General features: G+C 43.4%; 1 protein-coding gene across 2 annotated transcripts; it reads right to left on the reverse strand.

The window, feature by feature from the left end:
• Window positions 1–283: 283 nt before the first annotated feature.
• Window positions 284–23,903, reverse strand: Ammecr1l (AMMECR1 like). 2 transcript variants are annotated; one of them, XM_055625434.1, is made up of 9 exons: window positions 23,516–23,903; window positions 21,799–21,909; window positions 9,504–9,948; window positions 6,685–6,795; window positions 6,277–6,391; window positions 5,282–5,372; window positions 2,572–2,668; window positions 1,319–1,446; window positions 768–842 (listed from the first exon to the last, which is right to left on the reverse strand). In XM_055625434.1, the coding sequence occupies exons 3-8, from the start codon at window positions 9,908–9,910 to the stop codon at window positions 1,365–1,367; spliced, it is 903 nt and encodes a 300-aa protein (XP_055481409.1). In that variant the 5' UTR covers window positions 9,911–9,948; window positions 21,799–21,909; window positions 23,516–23,903; the 3' UTR covers window positions 768–842; window positions 1,319–1,364. The 2 variants fall into 2 exon arrangements, with proteins under 2 accessions (XP_055481408.1, XP_055481409.1); XM_055625433.1 differs by lacking the exon at window positions 1,319–1,446 and having other exon boundaries at window positions 284–842; window positions 23,516–23,899.
• Between the last annotated feature and the right edge of the window lie 333 nt (window positions 23,904–24,236).

Genomic DNA, 24,236 nt, shown 5'->3' on the forward strand with positions numbered 1-24,236 from the left:
ACAGAGCTCTGTTCAACACCAGGAGACTCAATGCAGGAAGAGTACCAGAAAGTCCAGCTGAGAGTCAGATAAGCATGAAAACCTTCACAGCTTATTGCACAATGCAATGCCATCCACAGGACTTCTGATCTTGGTGTGGGTCTCTTGTCCAGGACTCACAGGGGCTCATGGTGCCCACATTCAACCCTAATATGGTGTTCACTTATGAAGCATGGAGGTTGTGGATCAACTCTTGGTACACAATAAACTGGAAGTTTAAAAAAAGGAATTTAAAACAACCTAAAAGTGGTTCATGTTGGTCTCCGTTGCCCAGACTGCCAGGGGAGTACACCTAATTGATCTGGTGGGCTGTGGGGGATTGGGGAGGAAGCCTCCATGAATCACCATCAATTCCAGTTTTCAGTGTGCAGCCAACACATATGTGGGAAATCACCAGACAGCGGTCTTCTGAACCCACACAGCCATTCTCACTGGTTATTGGGGAGCCCTGTTCCAACAGAACCCCAGATTGAGGAAAGGCTTATATAAGGCTTGGGCCCCTCATGTTCTGTTGCATTCCATGTAACCCCACACCCTCCAGTCAGCAGGAGGCAGACTTGGCAACGGAAGCTAGCATCATAAAATGGTGCAGTAATAGAAGTAACTGGACCAGGAAGAGGAGGCATCTGCTCCAATGATGTCATAGCCATTGGTGGCCACAGGGGGGTGGGACTGGTCATGTAGCCGTGTGTCAGGAGTAATGATTGTACAGGGGCGGGGCATGAAGAGTGCCATTCTGGAAACAGTGCTGTCGAGAAGCAATATACTCTGCATAACTGATTGTCACCTTCTCACTTCGATACCTGTATGAGGAAACAGGCAAAGGTATTAGGACCCCCAAATATCTCAGTGTGAAGAGTCACCCAGCAGAGAAAACCAAAAGCTTATCCCAGTTTCAAAGAATAAAATGGAAGACCAAGAGCAATCTTACTTACAGAAAATGAAAAGACGGCACAAGAAAATGATGCTGTTATTACAAATGAACAAGATGAAAAAGCACAACCACAGTTCACCCCTGAGAATGAATCTCAGCACATCCCACCTCAAAACGCTACATATGCTTATCAACAGGCTGTTGGTAAGCAATCTGCTACCAGGATCTGATGAGGAATTTCAAAGTCAAATTACATGGGTGGCAGATTGGAAGATGGCTGCACCAAAACCCAGTGTAAACTGCGTTATCTACGTTCAGGTTAAAAATGAGGAAAATTTGACAGAAATGCAACCTCAATTTGTAGAAGAGCAACAAACAAGTTATAACTAAAAGGGGCATAGATACCTAATTCTGGGTCAAATTCTGATGAAGCAGGTTAATGGATCCTTGGCTATAAGAAGGTCTCAATCCCCAGATGAATATGCCATATCACGGGGTCATCAGAACAGAATTCATAGCACTTTGGCTTTGCTCTGGAAAGAGCCATGAGTCAGGATGCAAAGCATGGGTGTTACAAACCTATGGAGCCTACTACAGACCACAGGAGCTGGGTGACAGTCCTTACCCAGAGCCATCTCTTTCCCACTGTAATCACTCCTCCACTGCAAGGTGTTTACTCCTGAATTTTGACAGGGAAATGGCTGTTCAAATAAATTGTTATAGTAATAATGCTTTGTATTTGCAGTGTTTTCATTTTATTATTTCACTATTATAATTATTGTTATATTTTGGTGCTGGAGATGGAACCCAGGGCCTTGAGCATGCTATGTATTAAGCTCTACCACTGAGCTGCAGTCCCAGCTCCTTGATTTTTGGAATTCAATTCGTTCAAAAACACTGGGTTATCTTCCAAACAGACCTGTGAGGCTAGCATACGATGACTCAGCATTTTGTAGATGAGGGTCATAGCAAAGGCCCACCAAAGCTAACTTCTCTTTGTTCCCAACATCAGCAGGAAGGGGTAGACATCCACTGGACACCTCCAGTGCTGCCCCAGCCCTTGGCTGGAAACGCTATACCTTACCTTCAAACCTGAAGGAATTACAACTCACATCTTACAGACAGGAACAGTTCAAGGAGATGGACTAAATAGCCCAGGTTACATAGTTAATAGAAAATTGAGCCTGGGATACAGACCCAAGTCAGTATACATTCATAAAACTAGTCAGCTTCCCATAGTAGTACTATACCCTAATGGTATCCTTTTAGCTCACTGTAATTATGTCCTTTATCCCCTGCCATCTGACTGCATCGTGACCAGGAAGAAGCACCACAAGTGACCCTGGATTTACAGTCCTGGATCCCTAACCTCTTAATTCTAATCTTCCCCTAGCCCTGAGAAGCACATGCATCTGGCAGGTACCCACTCCCCCAAGGCAGGCCTCTAACCCTGCTTCAGTCCTGTGAGACTGGCTATGGAGAGAGAGGATAGCTGGGAGCATCCACTTCTGTAGCCACTGCTTCCTCCGAGCTCGTATTTCACACACACCTTTGGCTTAGGGGTATGAACACTGTTTTCTTTCCCTTCCCACCACAGGTACCCTGTATTCAACCCCCATTTAAGAAAAACTAATAAGGAGAACAGGACAGCTGCTTACCTGGTGAGTTTGATTGATTTTCTGAATTCACTGGTAATTGGAGCCTTAAAGCCACCTTTCCTGAGCAAGGAGTCTATTGTCTGGATCTGATCCCAGTCTGAGGAGAATACAAGCCACATTAAGGTCAGCACACAGTCAAAGCATAGGGGGAACATGCTCCATTATGACCAGTGTAGGAAGACGAATGGGATTAAAGAAACAGCAGAGTGTGCTAGGGTGAAGGAAGCACTGGGCCATGGTCCCACATATGGAAGCCAGTCAGCCGCACTGACAAGCCAGTCACAGACCCTGAGACATGACATTATAACGCAATGTCCCCAAGTCTCCCGCTCTTTCAAAGTTCTTACCAGGCATTACCCAAGTATAATTCTGAACCTCATGCTGTGCCCAGGGCTGCTCAATGGGAAGGCAAGGTAGAAAGACAGGGCCTCACTACATTGCCTAGTTTTTGTTTGTTTGTTTGTTTGTTTGTTTTTTATTTCGGTGTATGTGAAAGTTGGAGGTGGAATATATACATGATGCCAGAACATGGTGTAGAACTCCCTGAAACTGGAATTATTTATTTAGATAGTTTTGAGACAGGGCTTCTCTGTGTAGGCTTGGCTGTCCTGGGACTCACAGGCTGGCCTCAAACCTGGAGATCTGCTCTGCTTTCCAAATGCTGGGATTAAAGGCAGCACCACCACTGCCTGGCCTTTGTTTGTTTGTTTTAATTTTAGTATTACTACTTTTTAGCGTACACTGCTGTTCCCCTCCATATATGTCCATGTGAGGGTACCTACTTCACACATGTATGTCCGTGTGGGAGTGTCAAATCTTGGAGTTACAGACAATTGTGAGCTCCCATGTGGGTGCTGAGAATTAAACCCAGGTCCTCTGGAAGAAGTATTCTTCAACATCTAGCCCCATCTAGGGGGACCTTTAATTCCTAGCCTCAAGTAATTTCTCAGCCTCCTGTGCAGATGGGATTACAGGCATGTATCACTATAGAAACAGGGAAATTTATTTTACAATTTATTCTTTTCAACTATTTTAAATTGTGTGTGCACACTGCACAAACATACAGAGGCCAGAAGCAAAGGATCCTCTTGGAGCTGAAGTTATAGGCAGAATTGGGAACTGGTAATCAAACTTCTGTACTCTGGAAGAGCAGTAAGCTTTCTTAATTGCTGAGCCATTTCTCCGGCCCAAGAGGGGAATTTAAATTACCTGACTTTTGCTGCCTTTTGTAGCCTTTCTTCAGGTTGATAATTGGCATGACAGAGAAATGGTAGCAGTAAGGAAATTCCTTAGTGACAACTGGAAAGTTGTTCTCATCTGTGTTGTTGACTGTCTCGTTACTGGTTTTTTAAATATACTGTCTTGTTATGCATGTACCCCACCTTATGCTCAGCCTCCTGGTGTTAGGACTTCAGGTTTCATTGGGCCCACCTTAATCTTATACTTACAAAAAATAAAAATAAGCCACATTTGTTTTATTGTATGTCTCTGTGTATGACTATATGTGGGTATGTGCACATAAATACAGGTGCCCAAGGATGCCAGGAGTCAGATGCAATTATAAGCTGCCCAATGTGATTTCTGAGAACCAAACTTTGGTCCTCTGCAAAAACAGTATACATTCAACACTAAACCACCTCTCCAGTCCCTCAATCTTAGACATTAAAAAAAATAGTAATATATCAAATTGAACCCCCTCCTCCCAATTATCATAGGAGAAGCTCCCAATTTTAAATTTTCTCAACTTTAAAATGGGAGAAATAATCTGCTTATTTAACTGAACCATAATTCATATCTAACTACTAAAAACTATGTTTGATGTTATTTAAACAGGAGCATGTTAGACTTATGACCTAACCAAACTTAAAAACTCATCCTTTTTATGCTACATACACACTGCTTTTTGAACAAGTTTAAACACAACCACAATGAAAACCAACAAGGCGATCGCTTTCCACATAAGTAGTTCATTAATATACTTAACTGTATATTTTTCTCTATTCCAGGTTCACACCCAACAATTACTGTGTTTCACATATTATTTTCAAAACCAGACTAATTCCAAGAAAGAAAGAAAATGGGGTTACATATCACAGAAAGTACAAGAAACAGTTAAAGGAATTCTAGATAACCTTTCAAAGAGAAAATGTGCCCAACCCACTTCCTACCTTTATTACCCCCAGTATAAGAACTCATTAACTACTGAGTTCTTTTTTTATTTGTTGGGAATTTTTCTATTTATCCCTGACTGGCCTTCTAGTCCTACAACCACAAAAATCTACCTGTCTTTTCCTCAAAAGTGCTGGGATTAAAGGCATGTTCTATAACATCTGGCAACTACTAAGCTTTTTAAAACCACGTGTACAGATTTCACAGTTAAAAATATATAGGACTTTGTAATGAAAGACAAAACTTGGTCAAACTAGTTGCTGGGATTTTGTGATAATCACTGAAGCTTATGGGGGCCAAAGAAATAGAACTATTCATTGGAAGAAACATTGGAAGCCATAATCAAGTGAGGAAGTTATTTTTCTTCCCCTCTACCTCCACCCCCACCCCCGTTTTCTAGTGTCTATGTCAGTTTGCCTTTGTCCTACAGGATCTGACAGGAATTAAGGGGAAGAAAGGCATTCATACTTGGTGGCAGTTGCCCATTAACTGGCATGGCTATGGGTAGTACAATCTCTAAGTCGCCATCTGTCCAACTCACCTTGTTCCTTAGCAACCTCAGGTAAGTATGTGGCGGTGCGTTTGATGCCTTTTTCATTGATGAATTCAATCCGAATCCCATGAACCCCTACCTACAGAAAAATACAACCGAGTACATGGCATTTTTTGATTGCAACATTTCAATCACCCACACATATATCAACATTGTCTCCTGAGCTATTTGACCCAGGTCTGAGGAAAGAATTTTTCACATGACTAATTCTAAAGCATAGAAACCAAAGGGAAAGGTTAAATATATTTATGTAGTTGCACCTCTGAGAATGTGAAGGTTTCAGAAATAAATTCTTGAACTAGCATACCTAAATAGTTTAAATATTTTACTTCTAGCCCAATTCTACTACATGAACATACATCTACATCTCAAACAGTTTCTATTTTTGTTTCTTCAATTTGGTTCCCTTTGGATTTTTTTTTTTTTTAATTGTTGCTTCTCCCTCTCGATTGATGGTATTATAGGCATGGGCCACCATGCACAGGTTCATATCCGGTTTCTTTTTCTTTCTTTTTTTCAAGACAGGGTTTCTCTGTGTAGACTTGGCTATCCTGGACTTGCTTTGTAGACCAGGCTGGCCTTGAGCTCACATCAATCTGCCTGCCTCTGTTTCCCTGAATGATGGGATTATAGGCGTGTGCCACCGTGCCCAGTTGGATCAGGGTGGACTGGGAAGAAAGACCAGAGAGGTTTTTCCTGAGGTTGAGGGCAGACAGGATCTTACTGTGTAGTCCAGCTGACTTGACCAGGCTGGCCCTAAACTTAGAAAGCCCCACTGAGTGCTGGGATTAGTCATATGTCACCACACCTGGCTCATAGTGTAGAGTACTCATTTCCCATTTCTTTTCTATTCCTAGTAGTAGTACCTTTCTGTCACTTTCACATTCTTAGGCCCTCTCTCAATAAAGGAGATACATTACCATGTACTAACCCGAACCCAAATGCACTGAGAGATGCAGAGTTCCAAATGCAGCTGTTCTCACCTCCCAGTCCAGGTAATCACTGGCATCTTCAAAGTTAGTAAGGAGGGAGACAGAACAGAAAAGTTTGGGCAGCTCCTCTCGGGTCAGGGGGGGGAAGCGGCTGTCCTTAAGTGCACTAGAGGGGACAGAAAATATAAGTGAGGCTGCCCAGTTAGGAGACAACATTACATGCCACAGAGCCCACAGCTGATTCCTCACATCCTGTGACAGCATCTCCCAGCATCTAACACTAATGTCAGCATTAATGGCCTTTGCAGGGCTTATAGGCAATTCACCAGGTTATATAGCCCTTACATTTCTTGACTACAAAGAGGGACTGCTAAGTTTATACCAAACACTGTGAGGAAATGGGCCATGCATTTACAATTCTAGTTACTTTATTTTTATTTCTCATGTTTGTATCATTACCTGGTTAACGTGTATTCCCTGAGTCCTGAATGAAGATTCATGGCTGAGAAGGTCCCAATGCAGCCACGAAGCCGTTTGTCTCGCCCTGTCTTCCAGGTCACAAAGAGAGGACTAAAAAAAGCAGAACATAAAATATTCTCCAGCCCTAGATTAATTACGGATACATTCCTATTTATTGCCCAAAGGATTTTATGAATTGACAGCTACTTGAAAAAACTCTGTTTTTCTGGAAGTTGCTCAGCCCTGGCTAGAAACACAAAGTATCATGAGGTAACAGGAAGAGCTCTGCGTAGCCTTTTCTATGCTCTGTCCTCACAACTTTTATTCACTTAGATATCACGTGTATAAGCTCTTTTCCTCTTTCTCCTTTTTTGCTAGAGAATGTGTCACTCAAAGTTGCCCAGGTGGACCAAGTGAACTTGATAAGATATCCTTGCCTCCACTCCCAAAGTGCTGGAATTAAAGGAGTGTTCTACAGCACCCAGCAATTTCCCCTCTTTCTAATTTTTCAAATCCTCCCTCCTTCACTCTACTTCACTGAGGTGCTCAGCTCCATCATTTCTGATTACACACCTTGCCCATCTGAACTCTCCTTAGCTACAAGCATTCTCTGCAAGACTTAATTTTTCTCAAAATTTTAACTACTGGCAAACTACAAATAGTTTGTGCTTATAGACTTTAAGAAGAGAAAAACACCTTAAAGCTTTACTTTAAAAGAAACGGCCATTTCTGCTTTTAGGCCAAAGTCATGTTTCCTTGGCTGTATCAGATTCATGACAGACTGTCACAGAGTTGCCCCCTTCCTGAGATCTCTCCACATTCCTAATGCCCTCACTTTTTAGATTTCTGATCTAATTACTTCTCAAATGCATGAAGTTACCTAAACCTCTCCACCCCCACCACTGAGACGTCTCACTACATAGCCCTGGCTGGCCTCAAATTCACAAAAGATGTTCCAGCCCCTGCTGGGATTAAGGGGTGTCACCACATCTAGCTTATATTTTTCTTTAAAGGGGGGGGGGGGGCTGTGCTCCTGCTTGTAGTTCAGGTGCACACATGCCAAGGCATACATATGGAGGCCAACAGGCAACCTTAGGTATTTGTCTTTGTCTTCTACACTGTTTAAAGTAGGAACAGAGTCTCTTGCTCTTTGCTGCATACTCCAGAGTGGATTCTCCTGTCTTTACCTCCCATCTCACTGCACAAGTGGGACTATAGACATGGGTTCTGAGAATCTGAAGTCACACTCACTGAGCCATCTTTCCAGCCCTTATCTGTCTATATCTTTCTTCATCCTAGCAGACATATCTCCCACTACTCTCATTTCCTTCCAATAGCATTCTTACACCAAACCAGGCGAAGCTACTGTTCCAAACCTACTCAAAACTCAAGTTCTATTACCCACAGGTTAGAGGCCCTGAAATCAACAATCCCTATATATCTTACCCAGGCTTGACTCTCATTTGCTCAGTTGTGAGCTCCTCATCACAGCACCCAACATCAAGAATTCTGTGAAAGCTAGGTGTGGTGGCAACAAGCTTTTAATCCCAGCACTGGGAGGCAGAGGCAGGCCTCTGATTTCAAAGCCAAGCTGATCTTCACAGTGAGTTCCAGAATAGCCAGGGCTACATAATGAGACTCTGTCTCAAAACAAACAAAATTCCCTGAAAAGTCACACATTTTTCTCCACATTTCCCCCCAAATACATTCAGGGTAACTTCCCTTGTACTACAGTTAATTCTGTGAAGGTGTGTGATTTGCCAACTCAAGGAGAGTCTTTCAAAGGCAAAGACCTTTCCTCTCCAACTCTGCTCAAAGTTCTGCAGAACCCTCAGCAGAGCATAACAGCTGGAAAGTAATCTTAGATTGATGAATACCATGAAAGCATCCCACCCCAAAGCACAAGTGCTTTCTTCTTTTTTCATTTTTATTTTTTTCAAGACAGGTTTCTCTGTGTAGCCCTGGCTGTCCTGGAACTCACTCTGTAGACCAGGCTGGCCTCTAACTCAGAGATCCAGATGTCTTTGTCTGCTTCAATTGCTAGGATTAAAGGCATGCACCACCACCACTGCTGCCTGGCAGCAGAAGTGCTTTTCAAAGGTAGCGACGAGCTGCCTCCAATTTTGAAGAAAACATTGGCATCCCTTTCTTCATTTATCTTACACTTTATAAAAATACATCTTAAATAGGCTGGAAAGATGGCTCAGTGGTTAAAAAAGCTTTGTTGTATGTATTAAGTATGAGGACTAGAATTTGGATCTCAGAATTTACATAAATGACAGTGGGTTTGGTGGGCCACCTGTAACGCAGGCTTCAGAAGGTGGAGACAGTGGACCCCTGACCAGGCTGGCTAGCTGAAACTAGTGATCCCCACAAGTTCTGGGTTAGCTTGAGATCAACCCTGCCACAATGACATAAGGCAGAAGAGCACCTGAAGATGATTTTCTAACATCAACTTTGAGACTCCACTTGCACACACATGCATGGCCCTGTTACACGCACATTCACATACACACACATGCATGAAAATGGACTTGAGATGTCTTAGGACAATCAAAAGAATCCTTCTTAAAAGCACTGCTCCCAGTGAATGAGAGTGCCGGTCTCCAGCTTGGCCTTCAGACACTTCATATTCACTTGGATTATCACTATTGAAGTCAACAATGGTGTGATAAAATGACTTCTCTACCAACCCTATGCTATGTTGAACAATAACAAAAATGCCTATTTCCAAAACCCTTCAGAAAGGCCCTGTTTGGAGAGTAAACTCAGAAAATGTTACCATGCCCTTCACATTGTCCCATGCCTAATTTACTCACTAGGGGTCATTGGTGAATCTAGGAAGTCGTGGCTGTGGGAAGCCATAGAGGTGACAGTAGAGTACATCAAAGCAGTAGCAGCACATTTCTGCAGTCACCACCAGATTCTTAGTGGTATTGGCAGTTCCATTGGGCCGGGGGAGAGGGCTCAGAGCTCCAGATGCAGGATTCATTCGTGTGATGGGAGAATTTCCAGGTCCCAGAGTTAAGTCCGATACATTTTCCCGACCACTGCTGCTGTCCACATGCTGGTGGTTTTGAAGAGGTCCTGAACTAGAGCCAGGAACAGTTGTGGACTGGTTCCCGTGACTGTGTGTTCCACTTCCAGATAATTTGGGCTTCTTGACCCCACAACAGCCTGCTGCCAACTTGGGCTCAAGGGGAGGAACACAACGTCTTTTTCCCATCCTGATTTGGTGTTCGTGATCTGGAATGCTGCAGAACCCTACCCAAAAGAGAACAGGTAAGTACTGATAGGAATGAGTAAAGAATAAAAATCAAACAAAAATTGTTTGCATGGATCAGTTAAAAGCTGTTGGTGACCAGTAAATTGGCTCAATGGGTAAAGGCACTTCTTGCCAATCCTGATGACCTGTATTTGACCCCTATGCCTCACATGGAGGAAGAAAACAATTGACTACAGCAAGTTTTCTTCTGACCTTGACACACACAGCACAATAATTCCTGTCTTTCTCCCTTGCAGAAATGAATAAATTAAAATTAAAAATGTTTTTAAAGCTGTCAAATTTTTTTTCTATCAGAAACTCCAGGTAACATGGTCACATAAGGGTCAAAGACCCCAAGCTCTAGACCAGACACCCTATCTGCTCCTAAAGGGTTTCCATAAAGATTATTATAGTCACTATGGAGAAAGGAAGGCAATGAGCAGCTCTTCTGTCCCAAAATACCATCAAGGCCAAAGGACAGAGACAGGGTGTCACTGGTTGAGGACATTTCAAAACCCTCTTTACTAGTTAGGCATGGTAGTACAAGCCTTTAATTCAGTGCCTGGGAGGAGGCGGGGGGGGGTGAATCTGTGTGTTCAAGGCCAGACCTGTTTTAAATAACCAAAACAAGCCATTATTTTAAAGCATCTGTAGATAAAAATCATTACTCAGCAATATTAGCCAGATCTACAGTCTATACATCTCAATGAACTTCTTCTATATGTGCAGAATAGCTATTTTGAAACTGGAGCTTCACACTGGATTTTTTACTTTTTATATAGATCCAATAGCCTCTGCCTCCAGACTGCTGGGAATAAGGCATGTGCCACCACACTCAGCTCATTAATACATATTACACACATTAATTAATTTTTTTTCAGTTATGTTTTCTGAGGCAGGGTTAATCTGTATATCATTTGCTGTCCTAGAACTCTCTCTATAGCCAAGGCTAGCCTTGAACTCATAGATTTGTCTGCCTCTGCCTCCCGAGTGCTGGGATTAAAGACCTGTGCCACCACCACCTGACCTCATTAATATAATTTTAATTTTACAAACAAAAGGGGAAAACCCATGTCAAAATTAAAATTAGAAAAACAATTAGCTTTACATTCTTTTTCCTCTGACTCACGTGTCAAACCCCTGTCCTCCACCATTACCTACTATTTACCTCTGATGTTCAGTCTCCTTTCTCATGACATACACAGGTCGCAGTTTTATTTCTGTGACCTTCCTTAATATATACATTGCATATTTATTTTCCTAAAATAATTTTTGTGATTTTTACTTTTTTTCTTTACAGCTAAATATTTTATAATATGCACCAGATTTTCATTATCCATTCATTTGCTAGATTAGTTCTCTTTCCTTGCTAGAGTGCAGAGCAGCAATAAACATGGAGGTGCAACTATTTCTGTGAACAGGTATCAAAGTTCTCTAGGTAAAGGCTCAGGAGTAATATTATTAATTATTTAAGAAATCTCCAAACTGATTTATAAGCCTGTTTTAAGACAAAGTATCTCTACATAGCTCTAACTGTCCTGGAACTCACTATGTAGACTATTCTCAATTGCTGGTCATGGTGGCACATACCTTTAATCCCAGCACTCAGGAGGCAGAGGCAGGTGGATCTCAGGGCCAGCCTGGACTACAGAGAGACCTCCAGGACAAGCCAGAAACCCTGCCTCAGAAAACTAACAAACTGGTAAACAAAAACCTCAAACAAAAAAAACCTAAAGACCAATTATACAAACAAAACCCCCACCAAACTGATTTCTATAATGGCTATATGAAATTATACCCTGACCAACAGTAAATACAGAAATTTAAAAAACAAACAAGCAAGTGTGTATGCATACAAGTGGAGAACAGAGGATAAACCTTAGGTGCCATCCTTAGGAATGCCATCTACCTCCTTGAAACCAATTAGGCTAGAATGGCTAGCCAGTAAGCCTCAGGAATTCCTGATTCTGCTTCCCTAATGCTCAGGTCATAATTGTGCTAAGCCATGTCTATTTTACAGAGGTATTAGGAATTAAATTTAGATCTTTATAAGACAAATATGTTACTAATAGAAATCATCCTACTTGTATTAATAATTTTGTTTTTCTGAGACAGGGTTTCTATGTGGCCTTGGCTGTCCAGGACTCACTTTGTAGACCAGGCTGGCCTTGAACTCACAGAGACCCATGTGTACCACCCCACCCGGCCAGAGGAGCTTTTAGGCATTTTCTTTTAACCATACCCTTTCATCATTTTCCTCACCACTACCTTAAACCTGAGAAATTTTGTCTTTTTCAGGAGAGAAGATGTCTACTGTAAGATGGATATATCCTCTAATATGAGGCTCCTGCCTGTCTTCTCCAATCCTTTCCTCATCCTGTCTTCTCTCAATCCTTTCCTTTTCTCCAGTTTTCCTTACTCCAATCTCTACTAAGGTGCAGGGCTAGAGTGATAATCACTGAGCTATCATATCACTCTAGCCCTGGACCTTAAGAGCACTTGCTGATAGGACTTTTCCAGCATCCACATGGCAGTTCAGAACTGTCTGTAATTCTAGTTCCAGGAGGAGATCCAATACGCTCTCTTGGCAGCTGTGCACCAGGAAACCAGACACATATGCAGGTAAAAAGGAAAAAAAAAAAAAAGACTGCTGGGTGTTGTGAGACAGGTGGAACTCTGTGAGTTCAAGGCCAGCCTAAGTCTAGTCCAGGACGGGCAAGGTTACACAGAGAATTTCTCTCTTGCAAAGGGAAAAAAAAGAAAGAAAGAAAAGAAAACACAAAGAAAATCACCTATGTACATTAAACTAAAATTAACAGAGCAAGTTCCAAGCCAGCCAGGATTACCTGGCTCAGTTTGACTTTACCTCAAAACAAAACAGAAGTAGAGAGAAAAAAAAAACAACAACAACAAAAAAAAAAAAACACAAAAAACTACCAGGGCTGGGATGTGATTCAATCAGTAGCCTGCTTGCCTAGCACAAGACTTTGGGCTTTATTCTCAGCACTCTGGAAACAGAGGCAGGAAGATCAGGGTTAAAGTCATCCTTAGGGTTACATATATATCAAGTTCCAGGCCAGGTTGGGATATATCAGACTCTGTCAACACACAAAAAGCTACCTAAAAGTGGTAGCTCATGACTGTGATCACAGCACTCATGAGGCAAAGGCAGGCAGATCTATCTCTGTGAGTTTGACATGCCTGTTCTGCACAGGGAGTTGACCAACTTAGATACTTAACAAGATCCTATCTCAAACCAAACCAAAACTAAAGGCTGGTACCTCTAACAGAGCCAAGGGGACTGAGTTCAAAACTGGCTTATCCTAGATTAATCTCTGTTTAACTGACTTTGCTCAAGTAACTGCTCTCTGGAGTTACTGGGAGAGTTAAATGAGTTAAACAGTCACAAGGGCCTCAAATAAAACACTACATTTAGCTGCTCTTCTCATTTAGGTGCTTAACTAGTTGCTTCCTCCTCGAGGGCAACCTAAAGATGGCCTATACATATTCATGCATTCAAGATGCTCCATACACAGGATTTTACTCAATGTTGGCAAGGCAGACATTATTACCAGCATTTCAAAGACAATAAGCCTCAGAATTAATAAGCATGGGAATCCTCCAAGGCCACACTTCAGTGGCAAAGCTAGGATTTGGACCACAATCTACCTGTCAGGTCCTCAATCTACCTGGACCTTCTCCCCAAGATATATGGCAGAGTAATAACTGCCAATAATACCCACAGGATTTAGTGCCTTTTGTAAGAACATAAAGCATATTGCAACCTAGGATATAGTAAATAAATAAATAAATAAATAAATAAATAAATGAATAAATGAATGAATGAATGAATAAATAAATAAATAAATTAAAGAAGCTTGTCAACAAAAGGGGAAAAGAAAATGAAAACCTCAAGTTCAAAGCCAACATACCTCAACCATAACCAGGCAATTTTAACCCTTCTCCCCTCACTGCCATATCTATTCTCAATCCACAATAGATGCCATTGTGCTGAGTTCTCACTGTATCTGATTGGCATAATTATATGTCAGATGAATCCAATGCCATCTTCTGGCCTTCATGGGCATTACACACGTGGTACGTAGACATACATGCAGGCAAAATAGCCATACACACAAAACAACAAATCTTTATAAGAAGGAAGAACATATTAAGGGGCTGTGAAGACAGCTCGTGTTGGTAAAATGCTTACCCCTCAAGCATGAGGACCAGAGTTCATATTTCCAGCATCCCCAAAAAAGTCAGGCATTGAAATGCATGGCAGGGAGGATTCTTGATGCTTACTGAGCAGTCAGTCTTGGCTAATCACTAAGCTCCAGGTTCAGTGTGATGCTGTGTAACATATTAAGATAAGGCCCAAAGAACTCCCTGGGTAACTTCTGTCTTGAAGAAGTTGGCTAGTTGTAATTTGTCTGCCCCTTAAGCACCTCAAACCAAGGAATTATTTCATTGAGAAGGCTTGGCATGGCAATTTCTGCACGTGGGAGGCAGAAACAGGCAGATCTCTGAGTTTGAGGCCCTCCTGGTCTATAGAGTGACCTCCATGACAGCCAGGGCTACACAGAGAAACCCTGTCTCAAAAAAAAAGTGTTATGTTGCCAATCTAGCCTGTCCATGCTAGAATTACAGGCATGTGCCCCACACTTGGATACTTGATGAAGGTTAGTATACAATCAGTTTATTTCACTTAAGATGTACTGCTTCCTTCCTTTACTTCCTTTTTGAGAATTTTAAAAGAGCTTAAACTTATCTGCCAAAGTAAAGCAAATATTAATTAAGCTAAAGGTAAAAATGTAAAATGACAGAAAACATTTCAACCACCAACTGTTATCAACATCAATACAAACAATATTAACAATCACCTGTCAGTTGTATCAAAACTTTCTCTCTAGGGACTATAGGGATTAATGGCACTGGTTAATCTTTCAGGACCCAAGTTTAGTTTTCAGCACCCACAATAGGCAGCTACAGCCACCTCTAAGTTCAACTCCAGTAGAACTACCTCTTCTGGCCTTTCAAGGTGTCTGCACACTTGGCACACAACCCAATCTAATGGTTTGAGTAAGAATAGCCCTACAGGCTCCTATTTGAATGCTTGGTCCCTGGTTAGCAGTACTGTTTGGAAGTGTGGCCCTATGAGAGGGGTGTCACTGGAGTGAGGGGCTGGACTGTGTGGTTTCAAATTCCCATACTAGGTAGGCCCAGTGTCCCTCTCTGTGTCCTGCATATATATATCAGGGTGTAAAACTCTCTGCTACTGATCTAGTTCAGTGCCTCCTTCTGTGCCACTAACACTTAAGCAAGCCCCCAATCAAATACTTTCTTTTAAAAGAGTTGCTTTGATCATGATGTCTCCTCAGAACAATAGAAGAGTAACTATGACACACACCTTAAAAAGCAGTATCAACCACCCACACATACAAAACAAAATAATTATCTTTCTGTTTAGGTTGTGGTTCTAACCATACTCCAAAGAATGCACTTCAGAGTCCACAGTGATCTTGAGACATTAGCACTCCTGAAGCTTGGTTTGGGAATTTTAAGTACAGCTTAAGATACCTCAGAGTGCTAAAGAAGGCTGGGCTTGTAAATCCACTGACTGTCATGTCCAAGACTCTGGGATCTATTCCTAGTACCACAACAAAAAAAGAGAAAACCCCAAACAAATCCTTTACTAAATGTTCTGCTACCTCTTCTAAAACTGTTTGAATCTGTTCTTAAAAACCTCACAACTACCAATGTTGTGACCAGGGTAAGTTTGTGGCCTTGGGCACAGAAACTTTCCCCTGGATCAAAGCATGAAACACTGCCAGGCATAGTGGCACACACCTGTAATCCCAGCACTCTGGGAGACAGAGGCAGATAGTTTCAGTTCAATGACAGCCAGGGATGCACAGAAAAATCCTGTCTCTAAACAAACAATAACAACAACAAAAAGTGCATGAAACACTGACCTCGAAGCCTTGGCTCGTACCCTGTAAAGTTTCTGGGCCAAGTTCAAGAGTCAGCAGCAGTACTCTTTTCCTACACAGCTTCCACAATCAATGTGAACACAGTAGTTAACACTGAAATCCTCCAGATGGAGACACTGCCCACGCTTCAACAAGAAGCTAAGAGAATTAGTAGTAGTAGGCATTTATGATTTCAGGAGTATAAATAATTTTTCATGTATCTCATCAAGATCTCTTCAGTAGTTAGGCCTTCCTTCAGTGTTCAAAGACTCAGCCCGTTCCCCTCTAGCCTGGTGAAATATCAGCCTCCCTGTCTAATGGGTGCACTCTCCTCTTCATCAGATGTGTGACAAATGTACACATATATAAACAAGTTTAAAAAATAATGATTTACACCTGACTGGAGAACTGAGCTCAGGATTCTCAAAGGTGTATACACACTTACATGCGTGGGAAACCCTAACAATATTTTAAAAGAAAAAAATCCAAAAACTTATGACAATATACACATATATTCATCAGGCTTGGTGGCACACATCTTTATGGTGGATCTCTGCAAGTTCCAGCCAGCATAATCTCTGAGTCCCAGGGGAGCCAAAGCTATATGGTGTGGCCATGTATCAAAACCAGAGACTGAAAAGATGGTTCAGAAAACTGGTTGCTACACAAACACAACAGACCTAGCACCTGTATCTCTAGCACTAACATTAGAATACATGCATGCATGCATTCATACATACACATGCACTGGTTATAGTGGTGGGGTACTTGTAACCCCAGTATAGGTGGGGAGGTGGAGACAAGCAGATTCCCATACCTGGCTAGCCTGCTAGCAATAAGCTTCAAGTTGAAGTCTCAGCCAGGTGTGGTGGTGCCTTTAATCCCAGCACTAGGGAGGCAGAAATAGGCAATCTCTGTGAGTTCAAGGTGAGGCCAGCCTGGTCTACAAAGTGAGTCCAGGACAGCCAGGATTACACAGAGAAACCCAGTCTTGAAAAACCAACAGCAACAAAACAACAATAACAAAAAATGTCTCCTAGCCCGGCATGGTAGCCCACACCTATATCCCAGCACTCACAGAGGCAGAGGCAGTTGGCTCTCTGTGAGTTCAAGGACAACCCAGTCTACAAAGTGAGTCCAGGACAGCCAAGGCTACACAGAGAAACCATTTGGGGGCTGAGGGATGGGCAGGAGTCTCCTGACATCAACCTCTGGCCTCCAGACACGAAAAAGGGGACAATTTGAACACTTTGTTTTAGAACTTAGATCAATTATCATGTAAATTCTCACTTGGTCCAATTAGTCCTGGAAACTGTTACATTCACTATATAGCAGAGACCACTCAGTCCTGGACTTGGCCACAGGTGCCACTTAACATGAGATGACAAAGGCCTACATTGAGTAGATGATACAGCTTAACATGAAATAAATGTTTTAACCAGGTGGTGGAGGCACACACCTTTAGTCCCAGTACTCAGGGTAGTCTTGTCTGAAAAATCCTCCCAAAGAGGGGCTGGAGAGATAAATAGCTCAGCAGTTAAGAACACAGTTCCACCTGGCAATGGTGGTGCAAGCCTTTAGTCACAGCACTTATTCCAGTAATCTGGATGTGATCAGTGGTAAAGTCTCTCGGCTCTTGTTCGTCTTAATTTAAAATGAGCCTAATGTAAAGCTGGGTATGATGGCACATGCCTTTAATCCCCGCACTTGATAGGCAGAGGCAACTGGATCTCTGAGACCAGCTTCATCATCTACAGAGTTCTAGGACAGCCAGAGCTGCATAGAGAAACCCTGTTTAAAAAAAAAAAAAAGGGAGAAAAAATGTTTTAAATAATGGGACTATTAGTGATCCATTATAGTGTTTATTTGCCTGGGTGGCAATTTGTGATTTCTTCTTAAGAGAAGACTTAATGTTCATAATTAAATATCAAGACCAGTATTAGGAAAAGAACATGAGGATGCCCTGGCTGACAGAGGCAAACAAAATGGCCTTCCTTCTTCCCTGTGTGTCTCTTTCAAAAGCCCATTACAAAACAATCAGAGAAGCCCCCACCTTCTGAGGAAAGAATCTTGGCTTTGAGGTAACAATCTAGCTGCCAACACTGGCTCAAATTCCAAATCAGAGGTCCAAAGTCTGACTGTAAACTCAGGCAAGCTGTACCATCTTTGTGAACCTGCCACGACACGGGGCTAATTTTTTTTTTTTTTTTTTTGTGGGGGGCTTTTGTTTGTTTTGAGACAGGGTCTCTCTACATCACCCTAACTGTCCTGGAACTCACTATGTAGACAATTCTCAATGACTGTGCATGGTGGTGCACACTTTTAATCCCAGCACTCGGGAGGCAGAGGCAGGTGGATCTCTACAATCCAAACAGATATGAATCATTAGAGTAGCTTACAGGCTATTGTAGTTAAACAATGGCTTGACAGAAACATAGGAATTTAGTCATTGTTCAGTCTAAGAGACTTGATGTTTCAGCATCAGGGTACTGGGAAGTTCCTGGAGAGCAGTTGATATTCAGTCTACATTAGAATCCTGAAGAGGCACAGTCAAAAAGGGAGCCAAGAAGGCAGCCAGTGAAGGAATTCCTCAGCTATAGGATAGATAAAACTTGATAGTGAGAATGAGGGCAAGCAGGCAAAAAACAAAAGCTTCCCTTTTCCATGTCCTTTTATAGAGGTATAGCCTTGAACTCAAGAGACCATCCTGCCCCGTCTCCTGAGTGCTGAGATTAAAGGTGTGTACCACCGTGGCCAGACACAAAGGGCTATTTGATACAAAACATGAAAGGAACCTGGCAGTGCTTTGGCACATAATTTCTACTAATACAATTCTCTAACAGTTGCCTTGCAATATAAAAGACCTCGATAGTTTTCTTCTTCGAAAAGTAATCACTTCTAAGAAACCATTTATGGTTTCTTTCCATTCTGGGATAGCAGAAGCCAACACTGAAGGTGTCCCAGCACTGAGGAAGAGGCAGAAAGAACTTGAAGACAGTCAGAGTTACAAAGTGAGAATCTGTCTCAAAAAAAAAAAAAAAAAAATGAAGCTGGGTGGGTGTTAAATTTTTCTCACCTTTAATGCTAGCACTCAGGAGGATCTTTATGAGCTCAGGGCTGGCCTGGTCTGTATACAGAGCTATATACCAGCCAAGTCTACATAGAAACCATGTCTCAAAAGAAAAAGAAACAAACAAACAAAAAAAAAAAAAAAAAAAGAAAAGAAAAGAAAATGAATGAATGAATACTGGGATTATTATACTCATGTAACTTTGTAGAAATATAACAAAAAGCACATAGAACATACCTTGCTTATAATATGCTATTATAACGAACATATGAATATGTTGATTCATATGGAGTATTAGAGATTTGTGTCAATTTGTTACAAACAGTAATCATAATGTCTAAAAGTATAAAAAAAAATTCTAGCCAGGTGTGATAGAGCACTCCCTTACTCCCAGCAGATCTGGAGACAGGCAAGTGGAGCTCTGTGAGTTCTGTCTAGGGGTGGGGGTGATTCTGTTCATCTTTGAAGACAATCCTTTCAATAGTTTATCAGAGGACATGACCTTAGAAAGATCTGGGAGGTGGGGGGAAAGCTTCTGTTACTATTTAGCATCCACATGTCTTCAAAGAAAGCCTTCCTTAAAGGGAAACAGGCTGGTGTTTCTCTTGTGACACTGAAGAGTTGAAGTAATTCAATGTAATAGTTATATCTCGAGCACTGGAGTGCTGCATAAGCTGTAATCTTGGCCTATTCATGGGACTGTTCCAGGAAAGAGTCAGGTGAAAGATGCTACATTCTGATAGTCATTCCACACAAGTATTTCTCTTTTAAAACTGTCTAGTTTGGAGTGGTGGTACATCATTATAAGCATTTTGTTACCTATTTGTTGTTGTTACCTATTTGCCACATGATGGCATGTGGCTATCCCAGCACTGGCGAGGGGGTGGGTTATGTGTCTGAAGTAGGACTGACAACCAGGGCTACACAGAGACCTTGTCTCAAAAACTAGTAAACAAAACCAACTGGGCTTGGTAGCACACAACTTTACTCTTAACAACACCTGAGACAAATGACCTCTGAATTCAAGGGCAGTCTGGTCTACATGGCAATTTCTAGTAAAAACCAAACAAAACCCCCAAAGACCAAAAGTTCACATTCTTACCATCTGGGTTAAACTCCCAGCCTTCCCTCCCCCCTTCTCTCATGCACTGGAGCGGTGCATGAGTTTCTCTGTGTAGCCTTGGCTGTCCTGGACTCACTTTGTAGACCAGGCTGGCCTTGAACTCACAGAGTTCAACCTGCCTCTGCCTTCCTGAGTGCTGGGATTACAGTGGTGAGTCACCAAGGCCAGCAAAAGTTCACATTCTTTTATCAGTTTAAAGAAAACAATGAACTACAGGGATTAATATTTTTGGGTTTTGTTTATTTTCCCTGAGATAGGGCTTCTCTGTGTAACAGCAGGTAGATTTGTAGAGCTCAGCCTGCCTATCTCCTGAGAGTTGGAATTAACAGTTTATGCCACCATTCCCAGCTAATAATATTTTTGGGTTTCTGCTCTTGGTTAACCCCCTTCCCTTTCTGTGTGAACTACAGCATGGGCCACATCATTGTGGGCCTCCATTTTTTTTTTTCATTTATAAAATTAAGACATCTCCTGTCTCCCTCATGAATGAAGGGTTTGCGGCTCTGACAAACTCTTACAATAAAGTAGAAGGATTTGGGGTAGTATACTGCTGATATATCACAGATCCTGGGCACACTAGGCAAGCACTCCTCACCCAGCTATGGCCTCACCCAAGCATACCATCCTTAATAAACTCAAAGGGACAAGGCACTGCTTAGACCCAAGAACTATGTTCAAGGTTTACATGTAGAATTATAGTTTTTTAAATCTGCGATGGGATGTAAGAAAATATCACCACAGCAGACTTAGGTCAAAATAATCCAAAAGCAGCTGAAGACCATTTGAAGAATACTGTTCAGGAGCTGCATTAAACTCTGAATTAGTTTTTGTGCAGAAGCTCAAGTAGCCCAAGATGACCTTGAATTTTCATCATTCAGATTCACTCACTTCTCAAGAGATAAGATTACACCAATATACTAGCACATGAGGTAGAGCTGGAGAGCACTCTAGAAATGACCAACAAACATTCCTAACTCCATGACTCAATCAACCTCCTAAGACCAAGGGGAAGCTGGGCGCGGTGGCACACACCTATAGTCCCAGAACTCAATGAGGCACAAGCAGGCAGATCTCTGTGAGTTCCAGGCAAGCCAAGGCTACAGAGAGAAACCCTGTCTCAAAAACAAACAAACAAACAAACAAAAAAGGCCAAGGGGGGAAAAAGACTTTTTTGGTTGTCTTTAAAAAGTGATTAATTGTTAACACGAATTCAATCAATCCCAGCACTTTGGAGGGAGAGGCAGGAAGATCTGAGTTCCAGGCTAGGAAGGACTACACAAAGAAACCCCACCTTGAAAACAAATAAAACACACACACACAAAACAAACAACGACAGCTACAAAAGTAGAGGGCCAGCAAGATGGCTCAGCAGGTAGAGGCAGTTACCACCAAGCCTCAAGTCCTGAGTTTGATCTCCACCCAGGACCCACATGATTGAGAGAACTGACTCCCACAAGTTGTCTTCTGACCTACCACATGTACCGTGTTGACACCCACACACGTGGGCCCACAGTAAATAAATGTCATCTTCAAAAGTATAAGAACTTCCACAACATTAGGACCACCCCACTGAATCTGGGAGAAATATGAATGAAGTACACTTACACCTTAAATCCAGACACAAGCCAACACCAAAAAACTGCAACGGAAATCCCACAGTAAATTTGCCCAAGGTAATACTCACTGAAAGCAGAAAGTTTATAGTCCCAGAGGAAACAGCTACAATAGGAAAGAGAAACTATTTTGTCTCTGGATTGAATCTTCTTTTTTCCAATTCCATTCCTTCTTCCAATACCTAAGATGGAAATGCAGATGCAGTGAACAAAGTCTAGGTCAAGCCGAAGTTTTGCAAAAGTTACAAAAAAAAATTTTTTTTGCTTGTTTTTCGATACAAAGTTTCGCTGTGTAGCCCTGGCTGTCCTGGAAATCACTCTGTAGTCCAGGCTGGTGTCAAACTCAAGAAATCCATCCGCCTCTGTCTCCCAAGTGCTGGGATTAAAGGTGTGCAAGACCACACCTGGCTTTACATCAGGTTTATTTTAATTTAAAACCAATAAGAGCCAAGAGACTTCACCACTGAAAACATTTTCAGATTACTGGGATAAATGCTGGGATTAAAGGCGCACCACCACAGGATCAAAAGTTACAATTTAACAGAGCAGTTTCTGAAACAAACAAAACCATCTGGAGAATAAGCTCTCCTTCAAAAGATTTCTAATGCTAAGTATGAGACATGTAACCGAAGTGCCAGGGAGGATCAAAGGTTATATTCTAGTTTAATGGCACACTACTCCCACTATTATTAACTCCCACAGCTCCCCCCCCCCCCAAATATGGGTCAAAACTTGCTCTCTAGCCAGGATCTATCCCTTTGAGATTTCCACAGGTTTCTGTATACAAACATACTCCTAAGTCTTAAAAATTACCGGACAACATGCTAGGCCCCTGAGGACAAGGCACCTTGTGCCAGGAGGAGATGGTAAGTGTTGGTGGAGCCATTCATCCTTACTCAGTCTGGCATAAATCGCTTCACAATCTCTTCCACTTTACCCACTTTCCCAGTACTACAGAATTTATGCAAAGCAGATACTCCAGGCCCCACCCACTCAACCCTAGGAGAGGGCAATGAAAGCAGATAGGCCCAGAGGAATAAGTGAGCAAAGAGGAGTCATATCAGGGCAAGGAATGAAGGGCAAAACACACAGCTCCGAGGACAGGCATAAAACACAAAGTTTAAGATGGAGGCAAGGTAGTAGGCAAGGGGGGCTAGCGAGTAGACGTGTTAGATGGTGGGGGAGGAAAAAGGAGAAGTGCGAGAGTGAAGAGTTAAGCAAGAGAAGGATGAGACTAGAGAGAAAGAGGCCGGAGCCGGGCGGGGTAGAACAGGCAGAAGAAAAAGGTGAAAAGGAGGATGTGGGACAGGAGAGTACAGGGCACCCGGGGAGTTGGGGAAACGACAGGGCGACGGGTAGAGCAACTGGGTCCGGGCCGCGGGGGTGGAATCCAGACGCCGGGCGGGGGAGGGGACGCTGGGTGGGGGCCACCAGGCGGCGCAGGAGACCACCAAACTTTCCACCGACTGTTTCCTGGAGGGAGTTGAGGCACCGAGGCTACAGCTGCTGCCTCGCCTCCCTGGCCGGGGGCGACCGCGGCCGCCCAGAACCTGGGCACCCGGCCTCACGATCCCGTTGGTCCTCGGCGGGGACACGCAGCCCGGAGGAGGCCTTGCCCACCCGCGGTGGCCGCCTCCGTGAGCCCCTCCCCCATGGCGCCCCGGGACCCCTCGCCCGGCACCTCGAGACCCGACTCTCCAGGTTACTCCTGTCCGCCTCGGAGCTGAGCAGGGCCTCGAGAAGGCCTGGCAGGAGGAAACACGGCACAGCCCCCCTAGGATTGCCCACCTTTTCTCCTGACCCAGACGCGGCTGGGGCGGACGGGACCTCTCGCGCTCTGCCTTCTCTTCCTCCTGCTTCATGGAGCCATGCGCCTGGGTGGAGGTTCCCGAGAAAAGCCGAGCCCCAAGGCGGGTGAGGACGCCCGAAGGAGGCCAGCGGGAGGGCAGAGGAGGAAGCGGCGGGGCGGCGGCGGCCGGGGAAGAACTAGAGGTATTCCCGGGGCGGGCGGAGGACCGAGTCGAGTCGGGACCCGAGTCCTCCTCTATCCCAGCATCCACCGGAGGCAGTGAGGTAATGGAGGAAGAATGTAGGGAGTCCTCCAGTGGACCAAACGTCCTCTAGCGACTCGGTGAGAACCATAGAGCTCCCGAAGCGCTGAGAGGACCGCCCACTAGTCACGTGGCCGTAGTCCGCACATTTTTGTGATTGGCGCTGGTTAACGTATAGGCTACAGCTTTCCGTTTGTGGGGGCCGAGCCTCGGGCAGAGAGTCTCAGGCTGTGAGAGTCCCCAGGAAGACCTGGGGCCTACTGGGATCCTACCCTCCTGCGGGCGCGGAGCTCACCCAGAGCCGTTCACCGGTGTCAGGCCGGCCGGCGCAGTGTTTGCCGGGCGGCCTCAGCCAGCCCGCGGCGCAGAGCACGCCGGGAGTTGTAGTTCTGATCGCACCACGGCATTGTCCTGGAGGTTGCAGGTGGCACTTGGAGCTGCCGCCCAGGGAGCTCTGG

Source organism: Psammomys obesus, unplaced genomic scaffold, assembly GCF_907164565.1.
Source record: "Psammomys obesus unplaced genomic scaffold, mPsaObe1.curated_primary_1811, whole genome shotgun sequence".
Classification (NCBI taxonomy): domain Eukaryota; kingdom Metazoa; phylum Chordata; class Mammalia; order Rodentia; family Muridae; genus Psammomys; species Psammomys obesus.